General features: G+C 37.8%; 1 protein-coding gene across 1 annotated transcript; it reads left to right on the top strand.

The window, feature by feature from the left end:
- Window positions 1-325: 325 nt before the first annotated feature.
- Window positions 326-22,915, top strand: slc45a2 (solute carrier family 45 member 2). The gene is made up of 7 exons (XM_007558874.2): window positions 326-1,006; window positions 5,610-5,786; window positions 14,033-14,427; window positions 15,608-15,751; window positions 18,844-18,967; window positions 19,515-19,720; window positions 21,169-22,915. Exons 1-7 carry the CDS (start codon window positions 535-537, stop codon window positions 21,388-21,390), a joined length of 1,740 nt encoding a protein of 579 aa, XP_007558936.1. The 5' UTR covers window positions 326-534; the 3' UTR covers window positions 21,391-22,915.
- Window positions 22,916-24,219: the final 1,304 nt, after the last annotated feature.

Genomic DNA, 24,219 nt, shown 5'->3' with positions numbered 1-24,219 from the left:
TTGTTCCAAGCTCCATGTCAAGTATCTTCAATTCTATCTTCTTTTTTTTTTCAGGGACTTTTGTTGTTTTTGTCTTCATGTTTAGTCCTGCCTACTAAAATCAGAAGCCAAGATGAGAAAAGTCCCAATTGGAGTTTGTCCGTAACAGATTGGTGTGTTTTTTGGCTTTCTGCCCAAATTAAGGCCGTACGCTTCCTGCACATGATGGCACACACACTCACATGACTGGTGTATTTACTACTACTAAATCAGAAGTGGGAAGGGGGGTGCTGTAATGTCTCAAGAACACTCTCTTCTCTCCTCCTTCTTCCCTGGGTCCCGCTTTCCTGCCCTCAGTCAACAGAACAGCCTTCCACTTGTTAAGTCATGCTAACTGGATCTTGGACTTATTGCTCAGCTATGCAATAGAGAGGAGGATTAGCCAAGCACCAGAGCAAGGACCTGGACTTTTGCCTTTTCTTTGATCACCTTTAACAACGATTCTTCTTTGTCTTCTTCACTTGTGTTCCTACATCTGTGTGACTGCTCTCCACAATGACCATGTTATCAGAGGACCAGCCTGCAAGGCCCCAACCCTGCAAGCTCCCGGAACCGGGCAAACACGTCACCACATCTTTGCAGCAGTACACCACAGACTACCCTGGCTCCAAAGAGGACTACATGACCAGCGGAGAGAGCGCTGTGTTTGGGATCGTGGAGCCCCCCAGACGCTCCCGAGGTCGCCTCATCCTGCACAGCCTCGTGATGTTTGGTCGGGAGTTTTGCTATGCTGTCGAGGCGGCCTTTGTGACTCCGGTGCTGCTGAGCGTGGGCCTTCCCCGCAGTCTGTACAGCCTCGTGTGGTTGATCAGCCCCATCCTGGGGTTCCTACTGCAACCTGTTATCGGCTCGGCCAGCGACTACTGTCGCTCCCCTTGGGGGCGGCGGAGGCCCTACATCCTGGTCCTTGGCATCATGATGCTGATAGGGATAAGCATGTTCCTCAATGGAGATGCTTTCATTTCAGGTGAGAGGTCGTGATGTCTGGTGCATTTGATTTTTTTTCCCAGAGTTAAGGTGGAGCTTTTAATGACATTACTCCACAATTGAGCGTTGGAATTAGTTATTTTCCTTTAATGCTACCTGTTAGTTAAAGCCAATAACAATGCATTTCTCTCGGTTTTATTTGTTTAAGTGCTCGTGGAGCAATTAGGAGCTCATCACTGTCATTAGTTTAATCTGACTCGAAATGTAAGAAGTATTAATGAGTTATTATTATCTGCAACTTTTACATTTCATATGTGCAACAAAGTAATGCCAACCCTGGGGCAAACATGAACGGGCATCCTGAAGTATTTCTTGTTGGAAACTTGGAAAGTCCGACTTTGCAGCATCAAAACAAAAACAGAACATAGACGATCATATGATGTTGAAACACCTGAGAAAACGTTCTTTATTGCCGTGCTGATGGTTATTTCCTTCCATAGAAAATTTGAAGATATTCATTTACACAGAAACTGATACATTATTTTAAAAAAGTGGAACAAAGCAGTACTAATCCAAACTAATATAACGACACGTGAAGAAAAGTAAGTTTTTCTTACTTTTCTTCACTGGGAACATCAACATTCACTATAACAGTTGGTTATTTTTGCACACATCTGTCAATTATATCTCTTTTTTTTTCTAGGCTTTTTCTTCTAACTATTGACCTTTTGAGGGAAAAAAACAAACAAAAAAAAACATTTTGCTGACTTAAATATTTGAGCAAAAGACCCCAAGACTCTCCTGTTTTAAAATTGTGACTGAAGCTATAGGAGCTGAGCTGGTGTCCCCTGGAACTGATGTATGATGAGAAAATATAATGTCATGTGAAGGGGTAAAACCAAAAAGGTTTTCTGGGAATCAGCGAGGCTCCAGGCAGGATCACGAGAAGATCTCCACACATAACTGGTGACCTTAATTTTATAGAAAAGGAGGATAAATTGCATTTTCTCGAAAGGCTGTCTACAGAAACTGTTTTACTGAGAATGTCACTGTTTTTTTTCTGTGACAGCTCTGCTTTATTCCTCCCACAAGATCAGAAAGGGCTGCACTGTAACGTTCAAACATTGTCCCAGCACCAGAGAGAAATCACTTCAGTGGTTTAAAAGGACTCAGAGTCAATTTGCCCTTTTACCTATTTCTGCTCTAGTGTTATACTCGTGCATTCCCATTTACATCCCTTCCCGTTTTCAGTTCATGTCCAAGAACAAACTCGTTCATGCCTGTATACAAAAAGTGTCAATTTATTTTTATGTATTGTTTAAATATGATGGTGACAGAAATGCATAAAATCCTCAAGTGTCACTTGATTTTAATCCTAAATAGTTTTCCTTAACATTGTGTGGTATGAAACGAACAAAGTCTGACATCTGTGGGTAAAATGACCCCCACCCATTGAAAAATACATATTAAAACCCTGATAAATCTTTCAAAAGATATATCCAAGACCAATTTGTTTTTAATTAAACACAAATAGAATAGAAAATGTATGAAAAACGCTTGTAGTAATAGAACTAGTAATATTTTATTGGAAATAGTTATGAGTTTGTTTCCTTTGATAAAAGTCTTCAGTTTTTTTTTTCTCTCTCTGTCCTTGAATGACCTTTTTTTCTTATGTTTGGGTAAGCTCATCAAATCTGCATTATAGAAAATGCCTTCATAATTGTCAGCATTTCTTTCCCACTTTGATTAGAATAAAGAAAATATTCTGGTTTGTCATTTCTGTTGCAGTGCACTTCTTTTCAGGTCTTAATGGACTTAATGTTGCCTTTTATGTAGAACAGAAAGGTCAGGGACAGAACTCAGTTTAATTATCACAGGTCCAAATCTTGTTGATGTCTTTCACCTAATTCTTGTTTGATTAAGCAAGAAGAAACTGCTATTCACTTTTTTTTTCTGACAAGGTAATAAAAGTAGGCTGTAATTGTTGCCTTTCAGACACTCTTAGTGTTCTTTTGCTTTAATACGCAACAAGGTCCAAGCTTCAGTCTCAGTGTTTTTTTTTTCTTCTTGTGTTGTATCCACTCAAAGCAATCTCGAAACCCCAGATTTTCTCTCTTTTTTTTTTTTTTTGCTTCAAAGGCTCTGAGCAAAGCTTAGAAAGAAGCTACAGGGAGGTGGAAAAGTTGATTGGCAGCAAAAAGCAAAGACGAACAAATCAATTTAACTCTTAAAGCTTTCATTGAATTAGGAAAGTTAGAGATTGGTAACTACGTCTCAGTGCAACATTTATGTCTCTTCACCGAACATTCCTCTCTAACGCAGTTTACGTCCCATTTTCCATGCAGCAGTTCCCACGGTGACGGACCTTATTCAGATGCTGCCCTAAAAAGACACACTCTCTAAATAAATAGCAAATAAATGAATTTGTGAAGCACCAATGATGCTATTTAAGACATGTCGGTGTTAACACTGAGCTCTGGTCAGCTGTAACCCCACATTCACTCTTAAAGTGAATGTGGGGTTATAGCTTCTCTTTCCATGGGTCTCCTGTTCTGCTTTCGTTCAAATGTGTTTGTCCACAAGAATGAGAGACGAGATTCACAAGCAGTGTTTTTTTAAGAGTGCAGAATAATTCAGTCCACGTTTTGTTTTTTGTTTTTTTAGTTATTCTCAAAATGAAATGTTATGCTTGTCCAACTCTAATCCCATCCAAATGCCAAAGACATTAAGAATATTATTCTTGTTTTTGTTTGCTTTTTTTTTAAAAAACAGAATGAAGGTTTCAAAAATCTCAAACGATAGTTTAAAAATCTATTTTCATTCTAAAAGTGTCCTGATCAGACTGGATCTGACAATGTATTTCCAGACTGACAGGAGATTTAAACTAGAGGCTATTAGATTTTCTTTTGATATATTCTCATAATCCTTAGAGACAGAATGATCTTGTCCGTAACGATTGTTATATTTTTATATAAATTATCTAAAATTGTTTCCGTACAAACTTTTTTAAAGTTTAAAATATGTGTAATATTATACAAGTTTACTTTTTAAAATTAGGTTGCTGAACCGCGAGCATAATTTATTTATTTATTTGATGAAATGTTAATTTTTGAAGAGCTGTGATACTTCTTCCAAATCAAAGAGTGATTAATTTGTAATATTTCATGGGAAATGCAACAATAATATGAAACCACAGCCAACTGAGATGTAGGAGTGAACATGAGATAAGTTGTTGCATCTTTATCTAGCATGAAGTAAATACAAATAAAAGTGTGACAAGAGGCTGGGATAGCTGCCACTGCTAAGTTGTTATTGGGTTGAGGTGAACACACGTTGCTCCACTTCCTTGCATTATTTTTTTCCTTTTGTTTTAAGCTTTTATTTTTCCACTTATCTTCCACTTATCTTCACAGCAGAATATGCAAGAATAAAAATGCTTCCTGCTTTCACTCATGGCATTTTAACTAGTATTTTCAGTCAGCAGGTGTCTTTAAAGACAAGATGCATCAAGTTTACAAAAATAGAAAGAATTCATGCATTTTCTTCGTCATAAGCAGAGAAGATGAATCTTGGCAGCTCTGTGGGTGGATCTTTGAAACCGTACTAAAATTCCTCACCGCAGGCGGTCCTTACTCAACAATGACCAAAGCAGTTTACCAAGAGCAGCAGGAGTTGCAGTGGAGTCGCAGACAAGCAGAAAATAACTTAAGACAGTCTTTGTTGTTCTTTGTTATATGATAATAAGCAAATAATGTGTGTTTTATGGTCACTGGTGCTGTTTGTGTTGAAATTATGTCCTCGTTTTAAACCCTGATATTGGGAGTTTAAAGGAACTGTCTAATACTATTGATTAGAACCCCATTGGTGTTCAAGAAAAGTAAAGATTACATGACAATAATCACTGATGATGTGTGCATAACCCAAAAACTCTCAAATGATTGAGATTGTTACTTTGGCTTTATGAATTTGTTAGTAACTGATCAAATATTCAAGCAATATTTATAATTTACTTGCGTAGCAAGTAAATTATACAGACATTTAGAGATTTAAAAACCAGAAACAGGATTTTAAAATAGACTCTAAGTTGAATTGGAAGCCAATGCAATGAAAGCAGTACTGGAGTAATCCTAATACATTCATATTTTCTTCATCTTTAGAAGAATATTAGAAAGTTAGAAATCGGGCCTCAGCTGTTTGTACCATTTGCAGGCGTGACAGAGCGCCAAGGCCAAAGCCTAGTAACAGAGAGTTAAATAATCCAAGCGGAAGGTTGTAAATGGATGAATGACAGTTTCCAATTCGCACGTGGAACTAAAAGGCTTAACTTTAGACAGATCTTTAAGCTGATGGTTAAGGAATTTCACCAATCTATTTACGTGACTATCAAACTAAGGGCAACCTCAATTTTTACCCTTATACACGTCTTCAAATGAGGGATCAGGTCAGCAAGGTCAACAAATAATGTAAGAATGACTGGGACCGAATAAAAGTTCTCTGCAGTTTATTTATTTTGTTTTTTAAATGTCATTTATATGATTGCACTTAAACAAAAGTTGCACTTTTGTAGACCTCATTTGTAGTTCGGTGTTATGATATGGTTGTGCTAATGTGTGACTGTTGATCTGTTTTCTTGTTTCTTGCAGCGCTGGTCAGTGACAGGTCACTGAAGAGCATCTGGGCCATCGTCGTGGTGATGTTCGGGGTCGTGCTGTTTGACTTCGCCGCTGATTTTATCGACGGCCCTATCAAGGCCTACCTGTTTGATGTGTGCTCACATTCAGACAAGGAGAGAGGTCTGCACTACCACGCTCTGTTCACAGGTATCCCACATGCAGTTTTTTGTCTTATTGTGTCCCTCACAGCTTCCTTTGGGCATATTAACCTGATCTATTCTGTTTCCGAGGAAGTATTTTTGCAACATTTGCTTGTTCTAGCTTGTTCTGCGAGATGTTCTTGGGTTATTTTAGCCTCCTGAACTCTGTTGGCTATTTGGGCTGTGTGAGCATTCGTGATAGTGATTCAGGAGAACTCGCTTTTGATTTCTGCTGTGAATGGGCAGAGCAGCAGTGACGAATGACAATTTTGTTTAACAAATGGAGCTAAAATGTAAACACAGAAATGGAATGTCAAGCTGTGGCTGAGCTTTTTAGCTGATTTCATGAGCAGCAACAAATGACAAAAGTCATTAAAGGGGCATTTGATAAATTACAGTTTTCGCTAAATGACAATATCGCCACTTTTTTGGCCCATTTAACGTCGTTATCAAAAATTCTTCAAGGTTAATCCAAGAGGTTGTTGCTACTCTGACTGGTGGGAAATGAAAGGATCCGAACTTTTTGCTTTAATAAAGTGGGGGAAGATCATGCGTGTTGCTCATATTTTAAATCTTGACAGTTGCAGTAATGGCTGAAATAGTCTTGACAAGGGAGCATCAGAAGCTTCCCCCTCTATTTAGTGTCCATAAATGTGATTCTGCTTATTGCTTTCTCAGACCATCTCTGCCTTTAGGAGTGTTTTACGTGCAGATTCACTTTGTTTTACGTTTTTCTATGTTGTTTCTGAGAAGCATGTGAACTGGCATAAGCACATGTATATTTAGACTTCTAATAAACATCAACAAACATTCGTTATACTCCGACGCTCCTATTGCATCTGAATTTCCCAACTGTGGAGGCAATACAGGATATTTCTATTCTATTCTAATATACACCAAGTTTAACGAAGAGATTGTTGAGCCACTTGCATGCTGATTCTATGTATCTTCAACATATAAAAAGTTCGCTGGGATGTCTGAGTGAGAACCCTGGGGGTTTCTGTTGCTGTTAGGGATGGCCATCAGAATATGTAAAACATTTACTAACTAGTTTTACCTTTCAGGCATGTAGTAAGTTTTAATCCTTATTGGAAAATGTCAAACCCTTCTGAGTCAATTATGGAATGATGAGGATATGGCTCCTATAAGGTAAATCTGCCCTGGCCAGTATAGTAATGACCTGTAAAAAAACAACCCTGCAAAGACTTAAATAAGTGATTATTGAGTAAGAAACAGGTCAGTTGATTAAGTAATGGGAAACAGAAGTGTTGATAACACAACACTATCATATTGCAACTTCAGTTGTAACAAAGAAGTCAAGAAAACCAAACAATAAGCAAATCAACACATCAAGTAGAACATAAACAAACAGATTACAAGCCCAAGTCAGAAAGCGATAACTTTTTACAGGTTGTAACTTTACTCAGTTTCAATTTAACTCAGTTTGTGGGCCCATGCACACTCTGAATATAAACTGTGTTCTACAAATCATTTCACCTCTTGCTTTTTTTTTCACAGTTTTCTGAACTCAAGTGATTGTTACTAAATACTATAGTAAGAAATCAGCAGAATGCATTGCTGAAATGACACGGTGAGAGTTAACCCTTGTGTTTACAAATGAGGTCCAACCGACCCCACACACGTAAAACTTGTATCATTTGCCTCAGTCCTCCACGTTTGCCTCAGTCCTCGCACGCACAAGAGTTAAAGTCTTCTTTGCGTTTGCATTATTTGTGAAAACCAGCCACGACTTCTCGTTGCAGACAAAATGTTCATGGTTGTTACAGAAAGCCTTTTGAAGCTCTTTGTAGCGTGTCCTCCACACAGTCACACAGACGCATGTTTTGGTTTGATTCTTTGTGAATCTCTATCTGCACATTTCTCTCAGGTCGTGAAAATGATGGGCTTGAATGAGTAGTTTCCTGCTTTCTGCTGTCAGGTAGAGAAAAGTACGCATCGTTTCAGGTAGACACACACTCGCTGTGATGGTTCTCGGAAACATGTCGAACATCGTGAGCTGTCATGTGGCAGGTATAAGTGGGCTTCCTGCAGATTTTCACTTATTTCCAGATGTCTTGCTTTTTCTCTAGAGACTTTCAGTCCCATCAATTGTGCAGAATCTGAGGTAACTCGAGTTGCAGTTGCATCCACCACTGTCGCATCCTGGATGCTTTCACTTATCACTTTAGGCTACTTGGGAACACATTTGAAGAGAAAAAGAGGTTTTACAATTTTATTGGAGGAAATACATCTGTGATTTGACAATCTTAGACCTTTAAATTACAAACTCAAATTTTAAGAAAATTACTCCGAGCTATATTCTTCAATTTCTGACAGTAGGATGGGGGGCCAGTGACATTTAATTTAACCTCACTTCATTACACTGTGCAGCAAGTTTAGGGGCACATTTCCAGCTGAAATTAAACTTGTAACCTTTGCTTTAAATGTGGTAAATATTATAGTGGTGATTTGGTGAAGTGTGGAAACCCCAGTGGGCTATGAAATTAGAAGTCCAGAACACGAGAAAAAAAGTACCTTAAGTTATTTTTATGACAGTCATTTGCAAAAGTGTGAATATCCTTGAGTCTTTCTTCATTTTTAAAATGCTACAATTCCAAAGTTAAATGTCAGTTCAAAGGATTTTACATCATGGGCTAAAAGAAAATCTGAGGAATTATGAGGTGAAAAGAATCTGGGGAAAAAATATATATACATCTGAAGAGTGTTTGGAAAATTTCATTTTCCACACAAATCCTTGATAATACCCCTTCACCACTGGTACAGTTGCCAGTTTTGCATATCTAAGAGATCAAGAGATCTGCTTCCACCCATCACTGCAAAATAGTTCAAACTCAGTGAGATTGAAAAGAAATCTTGCCACAGATTTGTTGGTGGATTTAGCCCTAGGCTTTGACTAGACCATTCTGTCAATGTAGCTGTGGCTGTATGTTAAGGTTGGTTGTGCTGCTGGAAGAGGAACTTCTCTCTGTCCTCAACACTTTAGGTTTTCTCTTGCATTTTGTCCTGTGTTTAGATTGAACTAAATCATAAAATAATCCTCCTGCTACCCGCCTGTTGTGATCTGTGTTTTCTGTGTATTTATTTTGAGGTTTTTCTGTGTTTATTAGCCTGTTCCCCTGTGAGTCTCTGTCTGATCTGTTGATTGTTCCCAGCTGTGTCTCGTTTCTTTGTTGTCTTTGTCTCTGGTCGGATCCTCGTCGTGTGTAACCAGCCAGTTTCCCTGTGCCGTCGTGTGTTTGTTGTGCTGTCCCGTGGATTATTGTCATTAAATCATCATCTTCACTTCATCCTGGCCTGCCGGCGTCTTTCTTCACCTCACCAAAACCCACAGATCATGACAGTGCCATGTTGTAACAAACACTAAGATATATTCTGATCCAAACTCTGTCACATTTTAGTTCAGTTTTTCTGAACAGCAAATCACTTTGGTTGAAGTAAGACAAATACGCAGCAAACGGCATGACTCATCCTCAAAATACGTCCCAGAGACACAACACATTTTGCCATTTCACATAAATCTGCAAAGCACCACAACATCAAAAATACTTCCCGAGTGAGACCTTCAAAAACCTGCGTAAAAGTGAAACAAGATGAAGCAAAGACCAGAGGGGTGGCTGTGGGGTGAGGTGATGTGTTTGGTGTGAGCGTCAGCGGAGCAATCAGCTGCCAGCAAGCACCGGCTGGCGTTGAGCATGCGAGTCAGGAAGTAATCCGGCTCTGAGCTCATCATGTGCTGCAGTCATGGGTCTGGGCTGAGAGAAACACAGGCCAGGCACATGACTCTCGAGACCCCACCGTGCTACTGCTGGAATGTGAGGCTTTAGGAAGAAAGGGCAAAAATTGTGAGCCTCTCTGTTTTGTTTTGATTTGTTTATTCATTTATTTTTCCCTCATCCCATCCTTGCTTTTATTAGAATGGCGCGCCTGTGCTGGAGTAGGCAGCCATTTTTTAATAAAAATTTATAGATGGAGTCCTAGCAACAACAGAAATCAAAACAGACAGTTTGGGTGTCAACAGATCCCCAACACATAACAGAAGTTCAGTTCAGAAGCACGAATATGACGGTGCTCAAATTTGGCAAATTGATTGATCACTGATATTTTAGGGTACAGTGTAAAACAAACTTAAAGAAATTTGGGAATTACTGCAAAGCTGGAGTAAAGCGAGCTGAGAGCGATCATTTTGTACCCAGTTCAGTCACTATTATTAGTCACAAAAGGTTAGTTACCTAGGAAGTAACAGACCGTCTCTTAAAAACACAATGACAACCAGAGGAAGAAGGAAGCTGACAGAGGGGTAGAACACATTAGCTAAACACACTCAGAGGGATGGGCTGTAATTGGAAACAGGTGCGTCTAATTAAACATGAGTGGGAGCTTAGACAGCTGAAGTGGGCCACATCAAGGCCCAAGAAACACAGGCTTCTTCTCTGGTTACATTAAGTACAATATCACAAAGATGTGCACAGCAATACACAGTTTAGACAAATATGCAGCATCATGGGCTAAAAGAAAATTTGGGGAATTATGAGGTGAATATTTTGAAAATTCTGGTATTGTACCAGAATTTTCATTTAAGCTCAACATTGAAAACAAACTGGATTTTTTTTTTCCTGAGTTAAATGAGTCTAACAAATCCCTCAAATGGAACAGCTAATGAAAACACTGGGATTTGATTGCTGGTGTTACTTTGAAATATTTGTGGCCTTATGACCTTTACTGACAAACAGCAGCATGTACTGCCACAGGCAAAAGTTTAAGAACAGCAGAGTTATTTTTCCCAAACTTTATTGCTTCAGGGTTGGTTGATGTTTTGTGAGATCTGTAGCAAAACGAAGTCCTAAAGGACAGTTTTTAACATCTCAGTTCAAATTTCAAATACTTTTATTGAAAAATAAAACCCATTTATGTAAAGTGTAGGTGTATTCTCTGGAGCTCTTATCGATGATGACCCGTAGTTTTATATTTCAGTGTTTTTTTTTTTGTTTTTTTTTATCTGTTGAATTTCTGAGGATTGCTCACAGAACACAGTGTACTGACCACAGAGCCACTGTTTCAATGCTTTGATCACTTTTTTTATGCTGTGGCTTTATAAGTTATGTTGTGTTAAATGACCCAAAAGAGGACTGAATCCCCGTATGACAGTCTCATCTCTCAGACTGTATATTTTGAGAGAGCACTCAGGATATGAGAGGAGCTTTGAATTGAGAAAAAACATAATGGATATTACCTGACTGAAGATCCCTTGCCAAAAAAAAAAAAAATTCCTTCACAATGTTATTATGTCTATTCTTTTTTTTTTCCTGAAGTTGCCTTTAGATGTTTTTTTCTTCTTTATGGATATGTGAGTCGTTTGATCACGTTTTCAATCAGTCTTGCTGCAACCATTTTTTATTGCTTTTCCGCTTCTACGCAATTGCTTTTTGATACGTATAGAATTTCTTGTGGGCTCTATGAAATATTTCCTCTTTCATATGCTGCTCTTTCTAACTTTTCCAGTTTCATCAGGGGCCCCAATATTCTCAGGGGACAAAAAGCTCCCAGCTTCTGCTGAAAGGAAAAAAAAAAGTCTCTAAACTTTAGTCAACGATCCAGAACATAAACAGAGATCATGAAGTTGAGAGGAGATCAATCATCCAGTCTAGCAGAAGAAACGAAAGCCTTAGACCTGAAGTGATTAATACTAAACCTGCCTGTTTTTTAAATGTAGAAAAATGGCCTCATTACGTTTGGACTGGCTGGAGAAGACTGCACTTCAAAGTTTTTAAAAGCAGTCATTTGAATCAGACGGCCAATCAGAACACATTTGTTACATAACTCACTCTGTGCATAGTGCAGGTATGTGAAGTGTTTTCCTTTCTACTGAAGTAAACATTACATAAATGTTCCTTCGGTAAGGCAGCATACATTAAGAAAACAAGAAAGGTGTTGACTTCAGAGCTCAGCGGCTAATTACACGGTTATAGAAGCTTCCTGTTTAACTCTTGTTACCATAAAATGTCAGCTGCTTTGTTCTGAAATGCTCGTTAAGGTTGCTGCCTCAGACCTTTTTGTTCCTTCTTGGTTTGTTTCTACAGGAAAGACATTGGGAAGAGTTAATAATGGAAGTGTTAGGACTGAAGTGACATTAAGGTGTATTTTCAGCTGAGTCACTGCAGCCTTTAGTTATCAGTGTTAATCAGTTATCAGCTAAAATGGATAAAAAATTCATATTCCTGAGGGTTCTCATTTGCTGCCTCATTATTGACTTTGTGTCTCATTTGCTGCCTCATTATTGACTTTGTGTCTCATTTGCTTTCCGGCAGCTGCATTCAGACAGAAACCAGAATGCCCTTGTTTTCCGATCCATACGTACAGTTTTTTATACTATTTTTTACCTATAAAAATGAGTCACCTGCCACACAAGATGTTTTGTAACTATGATATGTGTGAAAATGTGACAACAGCCTATGTAATATCTACCCAACAGGTTTTTCTTTTTTTCTTTTTTTTCTTTTTGCTTCCTCACAAAGTTTGACAGTTTTTATCATTTTATGATCAGCTGTCTCCATAACTTATGAGAACACTTCATTATAGAAAACAGCTGACACACAGCGCTTTATTTAATGGTAAGAAATAACAGAAAATCTGATGAAATGGCAACATTTGGTTATGAAATGGGGATGCAGATTAGTGAATGTGTGAATGGACCCACATACCCATTGTTCACATCCAAATACAGTTTTGGATTGGACGAGACTTTGACAAACATTTTCCAAAGATGACAGTGTGTGTGGAATAAAAAAATATAGATTCTTTTTTTTTAACAATAAACTTTCATCCCCTTAATGTCATTTGTTTGGAGCTAAAAACTGCAACAGTAGTGCAACTTTTGTGTTTTTCCATCTGTCTCCTTAAATAGAGAATCTCTAAGGTCTAAATTCTAACTCAAGGATTTTAAGTCTGGCAATGAAAAGGTAAATGGTAGCAATGGAAAAGTGTCCTACTGTGGTTTTCCTATTCTTCTAGCCTTTACATATGGTTGTGTGTGTCTTTTTTTTGTTTTTGTTTTTTGTTTTCTTTCTAATGTCATTATCCTTGACCTTGTCGCCTCCTACCGGCACAGCGTTGGATACTATAATGCTTTTGACCTGAATCATTAAAACCATACAGTTGCTTTGTTTTGCAGTTGCAGGAAATAAAGACACTAGTTTAAAAGAAGTAGATCATAAGAGTAAGGGATTTAAGGCCTTTTCCTACCCCAAAGCATCCTGCTCAGTCCAGCAGTACAACCTGCTGAGTTTATGAGTCAGTTTTGTTTGCTGGTCTAACAGTTGCTAACAAATTTGTGGATGAAAGAACGAGGTATCCCAACAGGGATTCAGAAGATCAAACGTGCTTCTGAGAGAATGCTCACAAAAAATATGAATTCATTTCTTAACACAGCTTAAGGTGAAGGCTGCACAGTATAAATTATGAAGAAGCATTCCTTTGATTAGTGTTTATGTGTGTTGTAAAAGTGAATCGACACGCATTCCTGGAAGACGGCGCTCGTTTGTTTGTATTATCCAGGTAATGATAGAGCAATCAAAGGAACCTGAACTGACTTAATGAGCCATTCACAGTTTCACTTTACGTAGACTTACATGGCCTGATCTTCGAGACAACAAATATGTTCAGGGCAGGTTTAACAAACATGGTCCTGCAGATCAGGCAGCCTCCCGATCTGCACTGCATCTGGACCGACAGAAGAACACTGGGCCTCGGTACGGTGCTCACTACCAACCAGAAGAGATGGACAGATACAAATGCTATTACACATACAGTAATTATAAAGTGCTGTTAACATTTAAAACTAAGCCTGCAGCAATGTGGAGTATAAAGAAAACCTTCTAATAAAATATCACAATAAAAGCAGTGAACTACATTCAAAAGTCAGATATAAAAGACTTAGAATAAGGAATTGTTTTTGTGAAATGCTTGAGATAACGCCGACTTAAAGGCATCAGAATAAAACACAAGGATTAAACATGTTTTTCTTCTTAGCTGAAGAGGCACTCATCATGATTTTTATGCCGTAGTGAGAAGGAGACGTCTCTCTGGTTGATGCCACTAATATGAGTCTATCCTCACTAACATGAGTGCTTGCGTCTGTGCTAGTGCTGTAGCACCTTGAAATGTTTTGTTGCCTCACTTCCCCGGGCTCACGCCAGAATCATCAACTTTTCTTATTTCTGCCCCTGTGTTTTTCAGGACTGGGCGGAGCTTGTGGCTACCTGGTGGGAGCTATGGACTGGGGCCACTCTGTTCTCGGTCGTCTGTTGGGCTCCGAGTACCAAGTCATCTACTTCTTCTCGGCTCTCACCTGGGGCTTCTTCCTCACCGTGCACCTGTTTAGCATCCCAGAACAACCTCTGTGCAAGGACCCCTCAGTGTCTGACTGCTCTTCTCCCAGTGCCCTCCGCTTACTGGGCTCCCAAAGCAACGGCTACGGAGCACTCAGTAAGGAGCCCAGCTCCACCGCGGCCCCCACATCTGTTTCAGACGTCAGGCCAAGATCCTACTCAGCTTTGGGCGAAAGGCCGCGATCCTTCTCAGCTCTGGGAGAAGCTAACGCAGTGACATCCAGTTCCAAGCAGCCAAACAAGGTGCGTGATCTGTGGGTTCCAGCTAAATCCATCATTATGAGTTTACTTTTAAAGCAGTTTGAATAGACATTGGAGTTTGGATTGTTTTGTTTTTTTAGTTGTTGTTGGCATGGCCAGTTATCTTTGATATTCTAAGAAGCAGTTTTCTTCACAATGAAGATTAATTGTGAATCTTCACGAGGATTCATTGTGAAGAGCAAACAATCAAAAACTCCAGCATCCCCTCTCTATTGCTTTAATCACACATCTACACACTGCAACAATGCAAGAAAATTACAATAGATGTGAACCATTGCGTATATACAAACAGATTTTTGTCAGTCTTTTTTTTTCTTTTTTGCAGCATCATTCCTGCATCATACCTTCATTTATGCATAAATGACGCATTTATCCATTAAGGTCATGACAAATGAGTTCTATTTTTTTATATTCACATTGTTTGGTCTTTTCTGCCTTTTATGCATTCAAATCGAATGAGCTTCAGAAGTTTGGGCACAATTCCCAAGCTGTGATTTAAAACTGAGAAAGCAGACTAACACTTTCAACTTTGTATTCCTGAAAGCGTGTTTACATAATTTAAAGCTGATTTCATACCTACTTGTTATTAATATTTTTAAAAGATGAAGAGCAGGTGAAAGTTGAGAAACTATCATTTTCCAAATCTCTTATTCATTGTTTTTATCTGAAACCTGCAGTATTTTGTATAAGATGAAACATCTTCATGTGACACACAGAATGAGTCAGTCATTTATTCACATCAAAAGTGTCTGTTATTTTTGCAGAATCACCTTCTGCTTGATGGTAGGCTAGGGCAGCATGGATATCTTGACCGGATTGTTATTTTGATTTGAGGTGAAGAAGACAACTCGCGCTTGACGCCTCCCAAATTTACATTACATTTTAAGAACAAATCTACAACATCCCTCTTTCCTGTCAGTAGATTTAATGTTATTGATATTCAACTTGTTTTTACAGCTGTATTTGATGCGAACCAGCACAGTCCCTTCTGACCCAACATGTGACACCTTTGTATATCTTAACTTGACGTTGATTCCGCTAAAAAGTCTTTTCCTCTCTGAATGCTTTCTTAGCTGTCGAATCTTTGAAATCTTACTAGAACAACAATTAGTCAAATGTGACTGCAAGGCTTCAAATTGATCCTGGATCTTTGCTTCCGCAGGAGCAGAAGAAGATGACATTCAGGTCCCTGATGAAAGCTATAATCCACATGCCAAACCACTACCGCTGCCTGTGCATCAGTCACTTGCTGGGATGGGCGGCTTTTCTCTGCAACATGCTCTTCTTTACTGATTTCATGGGACAGGTAATGATTAGTTTGGGTATGATTTGTGCTTTCATTCTTGGAATTTGATAAATAATAGCAATTTTGGAGAAATAAAATCTAAACTCTTAATATATTGTTTTTTATTTTTTTTATAAAATAATGGTCGCAAAGGGAAAAGAATTGTGATGAAATGACTCATTTTATACAAAAAAATTATAAAATATGTAATTATTTTTCAACCATAAGGCATTTTATGCAATATTCTGACAAAAAACATCCCTTTTATTCAAAAGGAACCACTTTCTTTATGCACAGATAAATCAAAAACTATTCATACATTGGGGAGATTCAGTTTATAATCATTTTTATACAAGCAAATTGTCCTGTGTGAGAATAAAACAACTTAAAAAGTATAGATGTAGATTGTTCATCTAGCACCAGACCAAAAAGACTGTGGGTGGATAACAGCATACAGATTCACCACATCTAGACGGAAGTGGAGGGAATATGTTAGGCACTGAGTCATCATCTCTATGTCCTCATCATACGGATTCACAGCACATCCCAATCTTTGGTTTCATAACCGTCTCCTGGAGCATCTTCCACTTCAGGAGTCCATCTACTAATGGATAATGTGTCCGACTGAATATGCAATTGCTGTAATTGATTTTTACCCTCAAATACCTTTCTGTCTGTTGTTTGCTTTAAATCCTTTACATATGTTCAATTCTCAGTATGAGTTTCACCCAGGAAGACAACTGGTGACAGGTTATCGGCTATTTCCACTTCCTGTGCAAATAACCACCTACAAACATGAGAGTAGTTTAAAGGTTCATAAAAACCCATAGTCTGCTGTGACCGATTTTAATTTGGAGTTCCTCCAAGTCCACTTCGATCTTTACTGCTTTCAGACAAGCAAGTTATCTCCTCTGAGAGGAGAAATATCTACTATAGAACCTCACTTCAGAAAACGTGAACTCTCCCTTTAGCACAAAGGGCACCACTCTGGCTGCTGACCAACGGGCTGATGTAGGACCCTGCAAAACAACCAAAGCAGGACATTTCTCTCTGCAAACAGCTTTTATTCCTTCTGCTAGGTTACCTCGTGGCAAATCCCGCAGCCGGAGAATCAGCTTGGTAAAAACATTTCATGGAGATCTTTTATAGTCTAATTAAGATGTTAATGAAATTCTGTTTCAGTCTATCAAACTGAAGAATGAGGCCAGGGGCCTTCATCGTGTATCCATATGCGATGAGGTGGGAGTGAGAACATAAATAGAACCGGCAAATGAAAACATAAAAAAAAAAAAATAAATGTGATGGAGAAAATGTGAAAATGTGGAACATTAAACCCCTTTGGCCTGAAAGGGTGAAACACACGTACATATGGCAACGTACTTAGCAAACAGTTCCTAGATAAGATTGATCGTTGGGTGATGGAGTCAATGATCTCAGCCCGCATCTGTCTCATTTTTCTCCTGGTACTTTTCCAAACCTTTCCCTGCAACAACTGAGATTACAGGAGAGTCCACAGTGACAGACTATTATATTCAGACTGACAGCTTCTCCCCCGAACCGGTCTGCTCCCTGTATGTTCAGTATGAACACAAGGTGCTCAGCTGAACAGTATGTGTGATTTAGCACATAAAATGACAAATAAAGCTCCAAATAATGGTCACGCAATCAGAAAAAAAAAAAAAAAAGTAAATTACATGTTTGAGCACAACTCATCTTACAGCCTTGTGGATGTTTTGTAAGTTATTTGTCCCTGTCGTTAGTAATTCACCACCCAATGTCTTAGGACTTCTAGTCATTTAGAAATGTAATGATGTGTGGGTAACTCATTCCGATAAACTTCCAACACTAAAAGAAAAAGATTTGAAAGCTATAATGTGGTGTTGTTGACAGTAATACCAAAATGTACATCAAAATATTTCATCTCTGACCACTCTGTGTTGTGTTCCACAGTGATTGTTTCCTTTGGGTACACTGATTTACTTGCACGGCTTGCGTATTAATATTAGAGTAACTGGTGATGCATTGTTCAAGGATAATGACATCTGATAGGTGGATTTATTTAATTATACAAATGGTATTGAAATTAAATTATAAACTTGTATTATTATTATTATTATTATTATTATTATTATTATTATTATTATTATTATTATTATTATTATTATTATTATTATTATTATTATTATTATTATTATTATTATTTATTTATCTAGACTCCCCCTTACGGCTTTCTCTTAATATGCTGATGGCCCTCACACTTTGCCACTGTGCAATCACTATGTTAATTAAAAATAAGCTACAAATAATCAGTCATATGAAGGCAAGGTGGCAAAGTGAGAGCAACAAATTTATGAGGAGAAAAAAGAACACAGCGTTGAAACATTTTGATCTGTTTCAGCTCATTAATATGTATTTCCGTGAGGGGGCAGATGGTGGCAAAAGGACTGGTTTGCATTCTCTGACAAACATAAAAACAGGAAAATATTTAATTAATATCATGTTTCATAATATTTTCAGATCGACAGAAGATGCAAAAAATGTGTGCTCTACTGTTGTTGAAATGTTTTATTAACAAGTTGAAATAAAATAAAATGAGGATCTTATATAAGACACAAGCACAGTCATCAGATTCAGCGTCTAATCCCTTGAAAATGTGGATATTTACTTTAATTCTGAGGTTTCCAAATATGATTCTAATATTTCTGATTCAATAATATTTAGCCTCTATTGTTCACTCAACCTAATAAAATACGATTTCTTTCTGGAAAGCCTCTCAAGTTTTTGTGGATTCTCTAAGTTCACTATTTTTAGATGCTAAAAATAGCTCATTGATTCTTCTCTCCCCAGAAACAACTTTCACACAGAAGAGTGTTGTTCAGTGTTCAGAACCAGGTTTTGTTTCTGAATTTCTGACCACCTGATGTTGGCCAGAGTCAATCAAGCTGAAAATTCAACCCACCCCAGTCATCAGTTAACATCATATATTGCAGATCGTTGGCATTTATTACAGAAGTTGGGAATTTTAAATAAAGCTGTGTGTTGTTAAGACTTTTTAACACTCTCATTCCTGATCACACTACTCTGCTCTCCCTTTTTTTTTTTTTTTTTTGCAGATTGTTTACAAAGGAAATCCTTATGCGGAACACAACTCTACAGCGTACGCCACATATGAGAGAGGTGTAGAAGTCGGCTGCTGGGGATTGTGTATTAATGCAGTGTCTTCTGCGCTCTACTCGTGTAAGTGGATGCGCCAGGTGTCTCTGTGGCAAAGTTTGTTTCTCATTCTCCATCATCGTTATAGAAATTGCCATCTATTAACGTCCGGACACGTGAGAGTCAGTGGAGGTCACGAACTCAGTCAGATGGCAGTGGGCAATCAGAGTTTCCAGGCTGCTGCTTCTCATTAGCAGGCTCTGCACCGATCACCTCAGAGCCAAGCTGGGCCATACTTGAAACAAAAAGTAGGTCTGAGCAAGGAAAGACCCTTGTGTAAAATAACAACTCCAAAAGCAGAGGGAGATAATGTCCTTGATCTAAAGGCAAATTACCATATAATGAAGCTACGTCTGGAAACAATAAAAAATATGTTGTTTTGCAGCAAACAGAGTTAGGTGGCTGCATTATGTGGACTATAAAAGTCAAAGTAGTTATCACATAATCCACCAATTCCCTGGAAACAACACACCTCACTTGCCTTTGCTGTTTTCTAATTACTAGTAGCCATTTGTGACGCATTTGGTCGTGTGTTTTTTTTTGTTTTGTTTTGTTTGTTTTTTTTTTTCAGACGTGCAGCGCTTCCTGCTTCCATACATCGGCCTCAAAGGTTTATACTTCATGGGCTACTTTGTGTTCGGCATGGGAACCAGCCTAATTGGCCTCTTCCCGGATGTCATCGCCACGCTCATCCTCTGCAGCGTGTTTGGCGTCATGTCCAGCACGCTCTACACCATCCCATTCAACTTAATTGCAGAGTATCAGCGTGAGGAGGAGGTACATAGAAGACAAAATATTTTATGCTTAAATCCGAGATTCTGTCATGTAATTCAGGAAGTCCACAGTAAGTCTGTCTGTGTTTATCCCCTTTTTTAGTTTCCACCAATCGCGAGCTTGTCGGTTCTATTTATAAGTGACATTAGAAATGGACAGTCTTTTGAAAAAACAGATCCAATCAACGACTGGGTTTGAAAATTAGTCTGTGCTTAGAAAACCTTCGTATGAAACAGTGGTTGCTTTGTTTTCATCGTGCAGCATCGTTTACTGTTCTGTCCTTGATGAAATACCCTTGAATTGAGTTGAGTTGAGTTAAATTGCTCACTACAGCACATCCCACTTCTTTAGCAAATACAGCATTTAGTAGTCTTTATTTTTTTTTTGTATAGAAAGATGTGTTTAGAGTAGAGACATAAAAACATAGAATCAACCACAGATCAGTTGCTGTATTCTTGTGAACCAATCCTAAAATTACTTTTAAAACAAGCCACTTAGCAGGAATATTTATGAATGAAGGCTGGAGTGCGTTTGTTGTAATACACAAGTAAGCACATAATTATGAATAATATACAAACTAAGCAACGTTAGTATTTATTTTAAAAAAAAACAACATCTAAATAGTTAATGCAGCAAAGAAAAAAAAGATATTTTTTTCCATTTGATTAAAAATCACTTTGAATGAAAACTATTGCTCATACAGTCATAGTTTTATTAATTTGGGGTTTAAAAACAGATTTTTCTTTTGTTTGGGATTTTTAAACTTAGTGTTTTTGCAAATCATATGTTAGATATTTGCATTCGGTGTGTTTGGTTTTTATTTTGTTTTTAGTTGTGTGCATGCATAAGGATGGGAATAATTATAACAATAAGGAAAAAACAGCATTGATTTAATAATATTAGTATCATGAGAATTCATGCATGATCATTTTTTTATTGCAGTATCTTTTTTTAATTGAAGCCTTATTTAGGTTATTAGAAAAAATCTCCCTATGCCTGTGTTAGTCCTGTTTTTGGCAAGTCAATGGGTATAAATGTAAATGATTAATACCAATTCAAAGATATGTGAAAGTGGCTCAAAGCCTTTGGCATTAGGATTATATTTTAATATTTAAATCATGTGGCCCTGTTGGTTTTGTTGTGTTGCTCCGATGATAATTGCACAAAGCTGAAGCCAGAGCTGCATCCTTGTGTGATAAGACATCAAATAATTTTGCTTATTTGAGCAATGTATTAAAATCTAAAAAGCAAGTTTTTTTTGAGGTGAGGAGGAGTTAAAGATATGGAGCTGTTTGAGTTGTTGCCCTTATCATGTCCAGGACTAAAGCTGCTCACCACTCACTCTTTTTTGTCACACACAGTTCTTGTTTCAGATAAAGTCAGATATTTCTATTTTGCCAAGACTCTTTCTTCCCACTAATCGTCAGTATTACTACCTGCTGTTCTTCCAGGAACAACCAAAGCTACAAGGCGGCAACAAAAGCCCTCGAGGCACCGGCATGGACTGTGCGGCGCTCACCTGCATGGTCCAGCTGGCTCAGATCATTGTGGGAGCGGGGCTCGGAGGTCTGGTCATCGCAGCTGGAAGTGTAATTGTGGTTGTCCTGTCAGCCTCCGCTATGTCTTTGATAGGCTGCATTTTCATTGCTCTCTTTATCAGATATGTGGAATGATACTGCTACGAAATAAATATTAATGGTGCTGTATTAATGAATAAATAAATAAAGCCCCTTTGTTATATTGTTAGATGGTCTTCTGAAACGGTGTGCTCACTTGTTTTACATTTTTTTATGTTTGCTGTGCAGACAAAGGTGTGACTGCTCTCGTCGCAGGGAGTCCACACTTCTTACTTCTGTTTAATTTCACGTCAACTTTCTGACATTCGTCGAAACCACGAAACACATTGTAACAGTGAATATGTTTTATCTTTTTGTTTCCAAAGTAGTACAGTGGAATTGTATTTATGTAAATTACAACTAATTTTACCACATTGTCCTGGTAGGCCTGGTAGAGTAAATCACAAGACTATGAACCTTCTAAGATTATTTCCAGCATTACCACTTCTCCTTCCTTCTCCCAGTCACATGATCTACGTCACAAACCTTTATTCGTTAAAGAAAGAGCAGCACTATAATAAAATAATGTCTTAGATTTGTGAATGTGCAACACCAGTGTACAAAGGAAAAGCTTAGGTTACAAAACATGCAAACAGTGTTAATGTTGACTTCCTGTGTTGCCATGGAAATATGTAAACATATAACCTAATAACCTACAAAAAGACAGCATAAGAATGCTAGTAAATGGCTGAATGACGGTGTATATCAATCTACCCTATGATGTTTGTGCTGATGAAGATTTACTCGCCTCGACAGGCTGGATCCTTGAAACTAAGTCAAACTGAGATCTTGACCTATTCTCTGATAAAAAAATAATCTGCCTCAGTCATGTTTTTCATAGGCTGCATTTTTTTTGTTTTCTTTATTAACTAATATAAAGAAAACATAAAATAAACACCATTAAAATAAACTTAATGGTGCTGTTTTAATAAATAAATAAATCTTCTTTGTTATGTTGTTCAAATGTTTGAGGTCTAGTAGTACCCATGGAGGACTGAAATTAAATTCTGAAAAGGAGAGTTAATCCTTAAACTTGGAAAAAGAAGATGCAGAGTCATCACAAAAGAAAGTATGTTTTGCATCTTAGTAATGCGGAATACTGCTGATTGTGCACCCCTAATCCTAATATCTATCCACTGTCCAGGAACAGTGGTTTTGCTGTTGCTGTTTTCTTTCTAACATCAAACTTTTTGTCAAGATACTGTCCTGAAGCTTGTTTTGTGTTGTTGTAATAATTCCTTGAGCTTGACACAACCAACCAGACATTAGGACTTTTGTTAGACGTCTTCTCCTTTCTTTCTGTACATTTTCTGATTACTGTGAGTAAAGGCCTCTAGTGCCACAAAAAATGTCTAAGAAAGAGGAAAAACGTTACACATCAGCTCACTGTCTAAGGGTACTCCGGCCTGTAATCTTCTGCAGTACAATTTCTGCTTATTTTTGCTGACTGATCGGTGGAAGCAGAAGCTTATTGAAGCTGTCTGTCTTGAGTTTGCTTACACCTTTTAATGGCAGAGTGCAGATAAGTTGGGTGGTCTTAGAGTGACCAGTGGAGAGTTTATGCTGTCACAATCTGGACCTCAACTCATTCAAATTTATATAGTTGCGAAACCTTATGGAACAAGGACCCATTGGTTTAACCACATTAAACAATTGTAAAAACAAATGTATTTTCTTATTCTTTAAAAAAATGTTTACCAAACTTTTTTTCAGACAATCAAACATCACATTGAAACATTTCACTTTTAGATTAATTAAATTTAGTCTTGTTCTTAGTTTAGCCACAAGAATAAGACTAAGATTATTCTTGTTGGGATTGGGATTAGGAATAGTCTGAAGACAATTTCAGATCACAAATCAAATCCTTAGGCGGTACATTATTTTGGAGTGGGAGAATGAGTTCCAATATGCTTATATGTATAAAATATGTAAAAAAAAATAAATAAATAAATAAAAAATATAGAGTGAAATCTCCCCTAAATATCTGCCTTCACTAGTCTGCAGCTGGATCTGAGGCTGTTATGTAGCCAGAGGCTATGATGTTTACTTCTGAAGTTATGGTTGCAGACAAATTAATCTGTCCTTTACTCTAACCAATGATGAGTGGTGAAGAACAAAGAGTTCCGAACTTCCAGTTGATTAAAAGACTATCTATCTGACTATCTGATCCTCAGCGGTGGGTTCACTGCTCTGCTTTACCTCTCTCACAGGATCAATAGCTGTTGTGCTGTCAGCAAATTTCGTAACGTGGTTAGAATTAAATCCAACAGAGAGGACATTTACAGCAGTGTGAGCATTAACAGGGTTAAGACGTATGCCCTCAAGGCTTCGATGGAGCTTGGTGGATTGCTGCATTTTCTGACTGTCTTAGAAAGTTTACGTACAGTTGCAGGTTGGAGAGTTGACTTCCAGAAACTGCAGTGTTGCAAGACCTAAATACATTTACATATGATGAAAATGGTAGTTAAGAAAACAGTTTCAATCAAGCTTTTTGTTTTGTTAGCAAAATGTTTAAATGTTCTGTAAATGGTACTATTCATGAATATGAAGTGATTTAAAGATAATTCTAATCATTTTCTCCAATTAATATGAGTTATGACATTTAATTTCACTTTGCGATCAATGAAGTATTTTTGAATTTGAGTTAAATTATGAGTTTGTGTGGTACGCCAAGCCTGCAGATGAATAGTGCAGGTTTGGATTATTAAATCGTAGTATTGCAGGGTTAGATGTGTCCTAGATGTCATGGGTGTCATTAGAAAATGTCAATTTCAGTTTTTAATAAAACCTCCATGTTGCCAGATTATTTATTTGGTTGCAGGTACAGTGACTGACCCTGTTCCTTCACTTGAGAATTCTCCTGTGTTTCTGGAAGTTGTAGTCCAC

Source organism: Poecilia formosa, unplaced genomic scaffold, assembly GCF_000485575.1.
Source record: "Poecilia formosa unplaced genomic scaffold, Poecilia_formosa-5.1.2 Scaffold100, whole genome shotgun sequence".
Lineage (NCBI taxonomy): Eukaryota > Metazoa > Chordata > Actinopteri > Cyprinodontiformes > Poeciliidae > Poecilia > Poecilia formosa.
Note: the sequence above shows the minus strand (reverse complement) of the source record. Positions and strands in the feature narration are given on the sequence as shown.

Coding starts and splice junctions, on each gene's coding strand:
- slc45a2 (XM_007558874.2), top strand. CDS start 535: ATGACCATGTTATCAGAGGACCAGCCTGCAAGGCCCCAACCCTGCAAG. Junction 5,787..14,032: donor CTACCACGCTCTGTTCACAG/GTATCCCACATG, acceptor TGTGTTTTTCAG/GACTGGGCGGAGCTTGTGGC. Junction 18,968..19,514: donor GTCTTCTGCGCTCTACTCGT/GTAAGTGGATGC, acceptor TTTTTTTTTCAG/ACGTGCAGCGCTTCCTGCTT.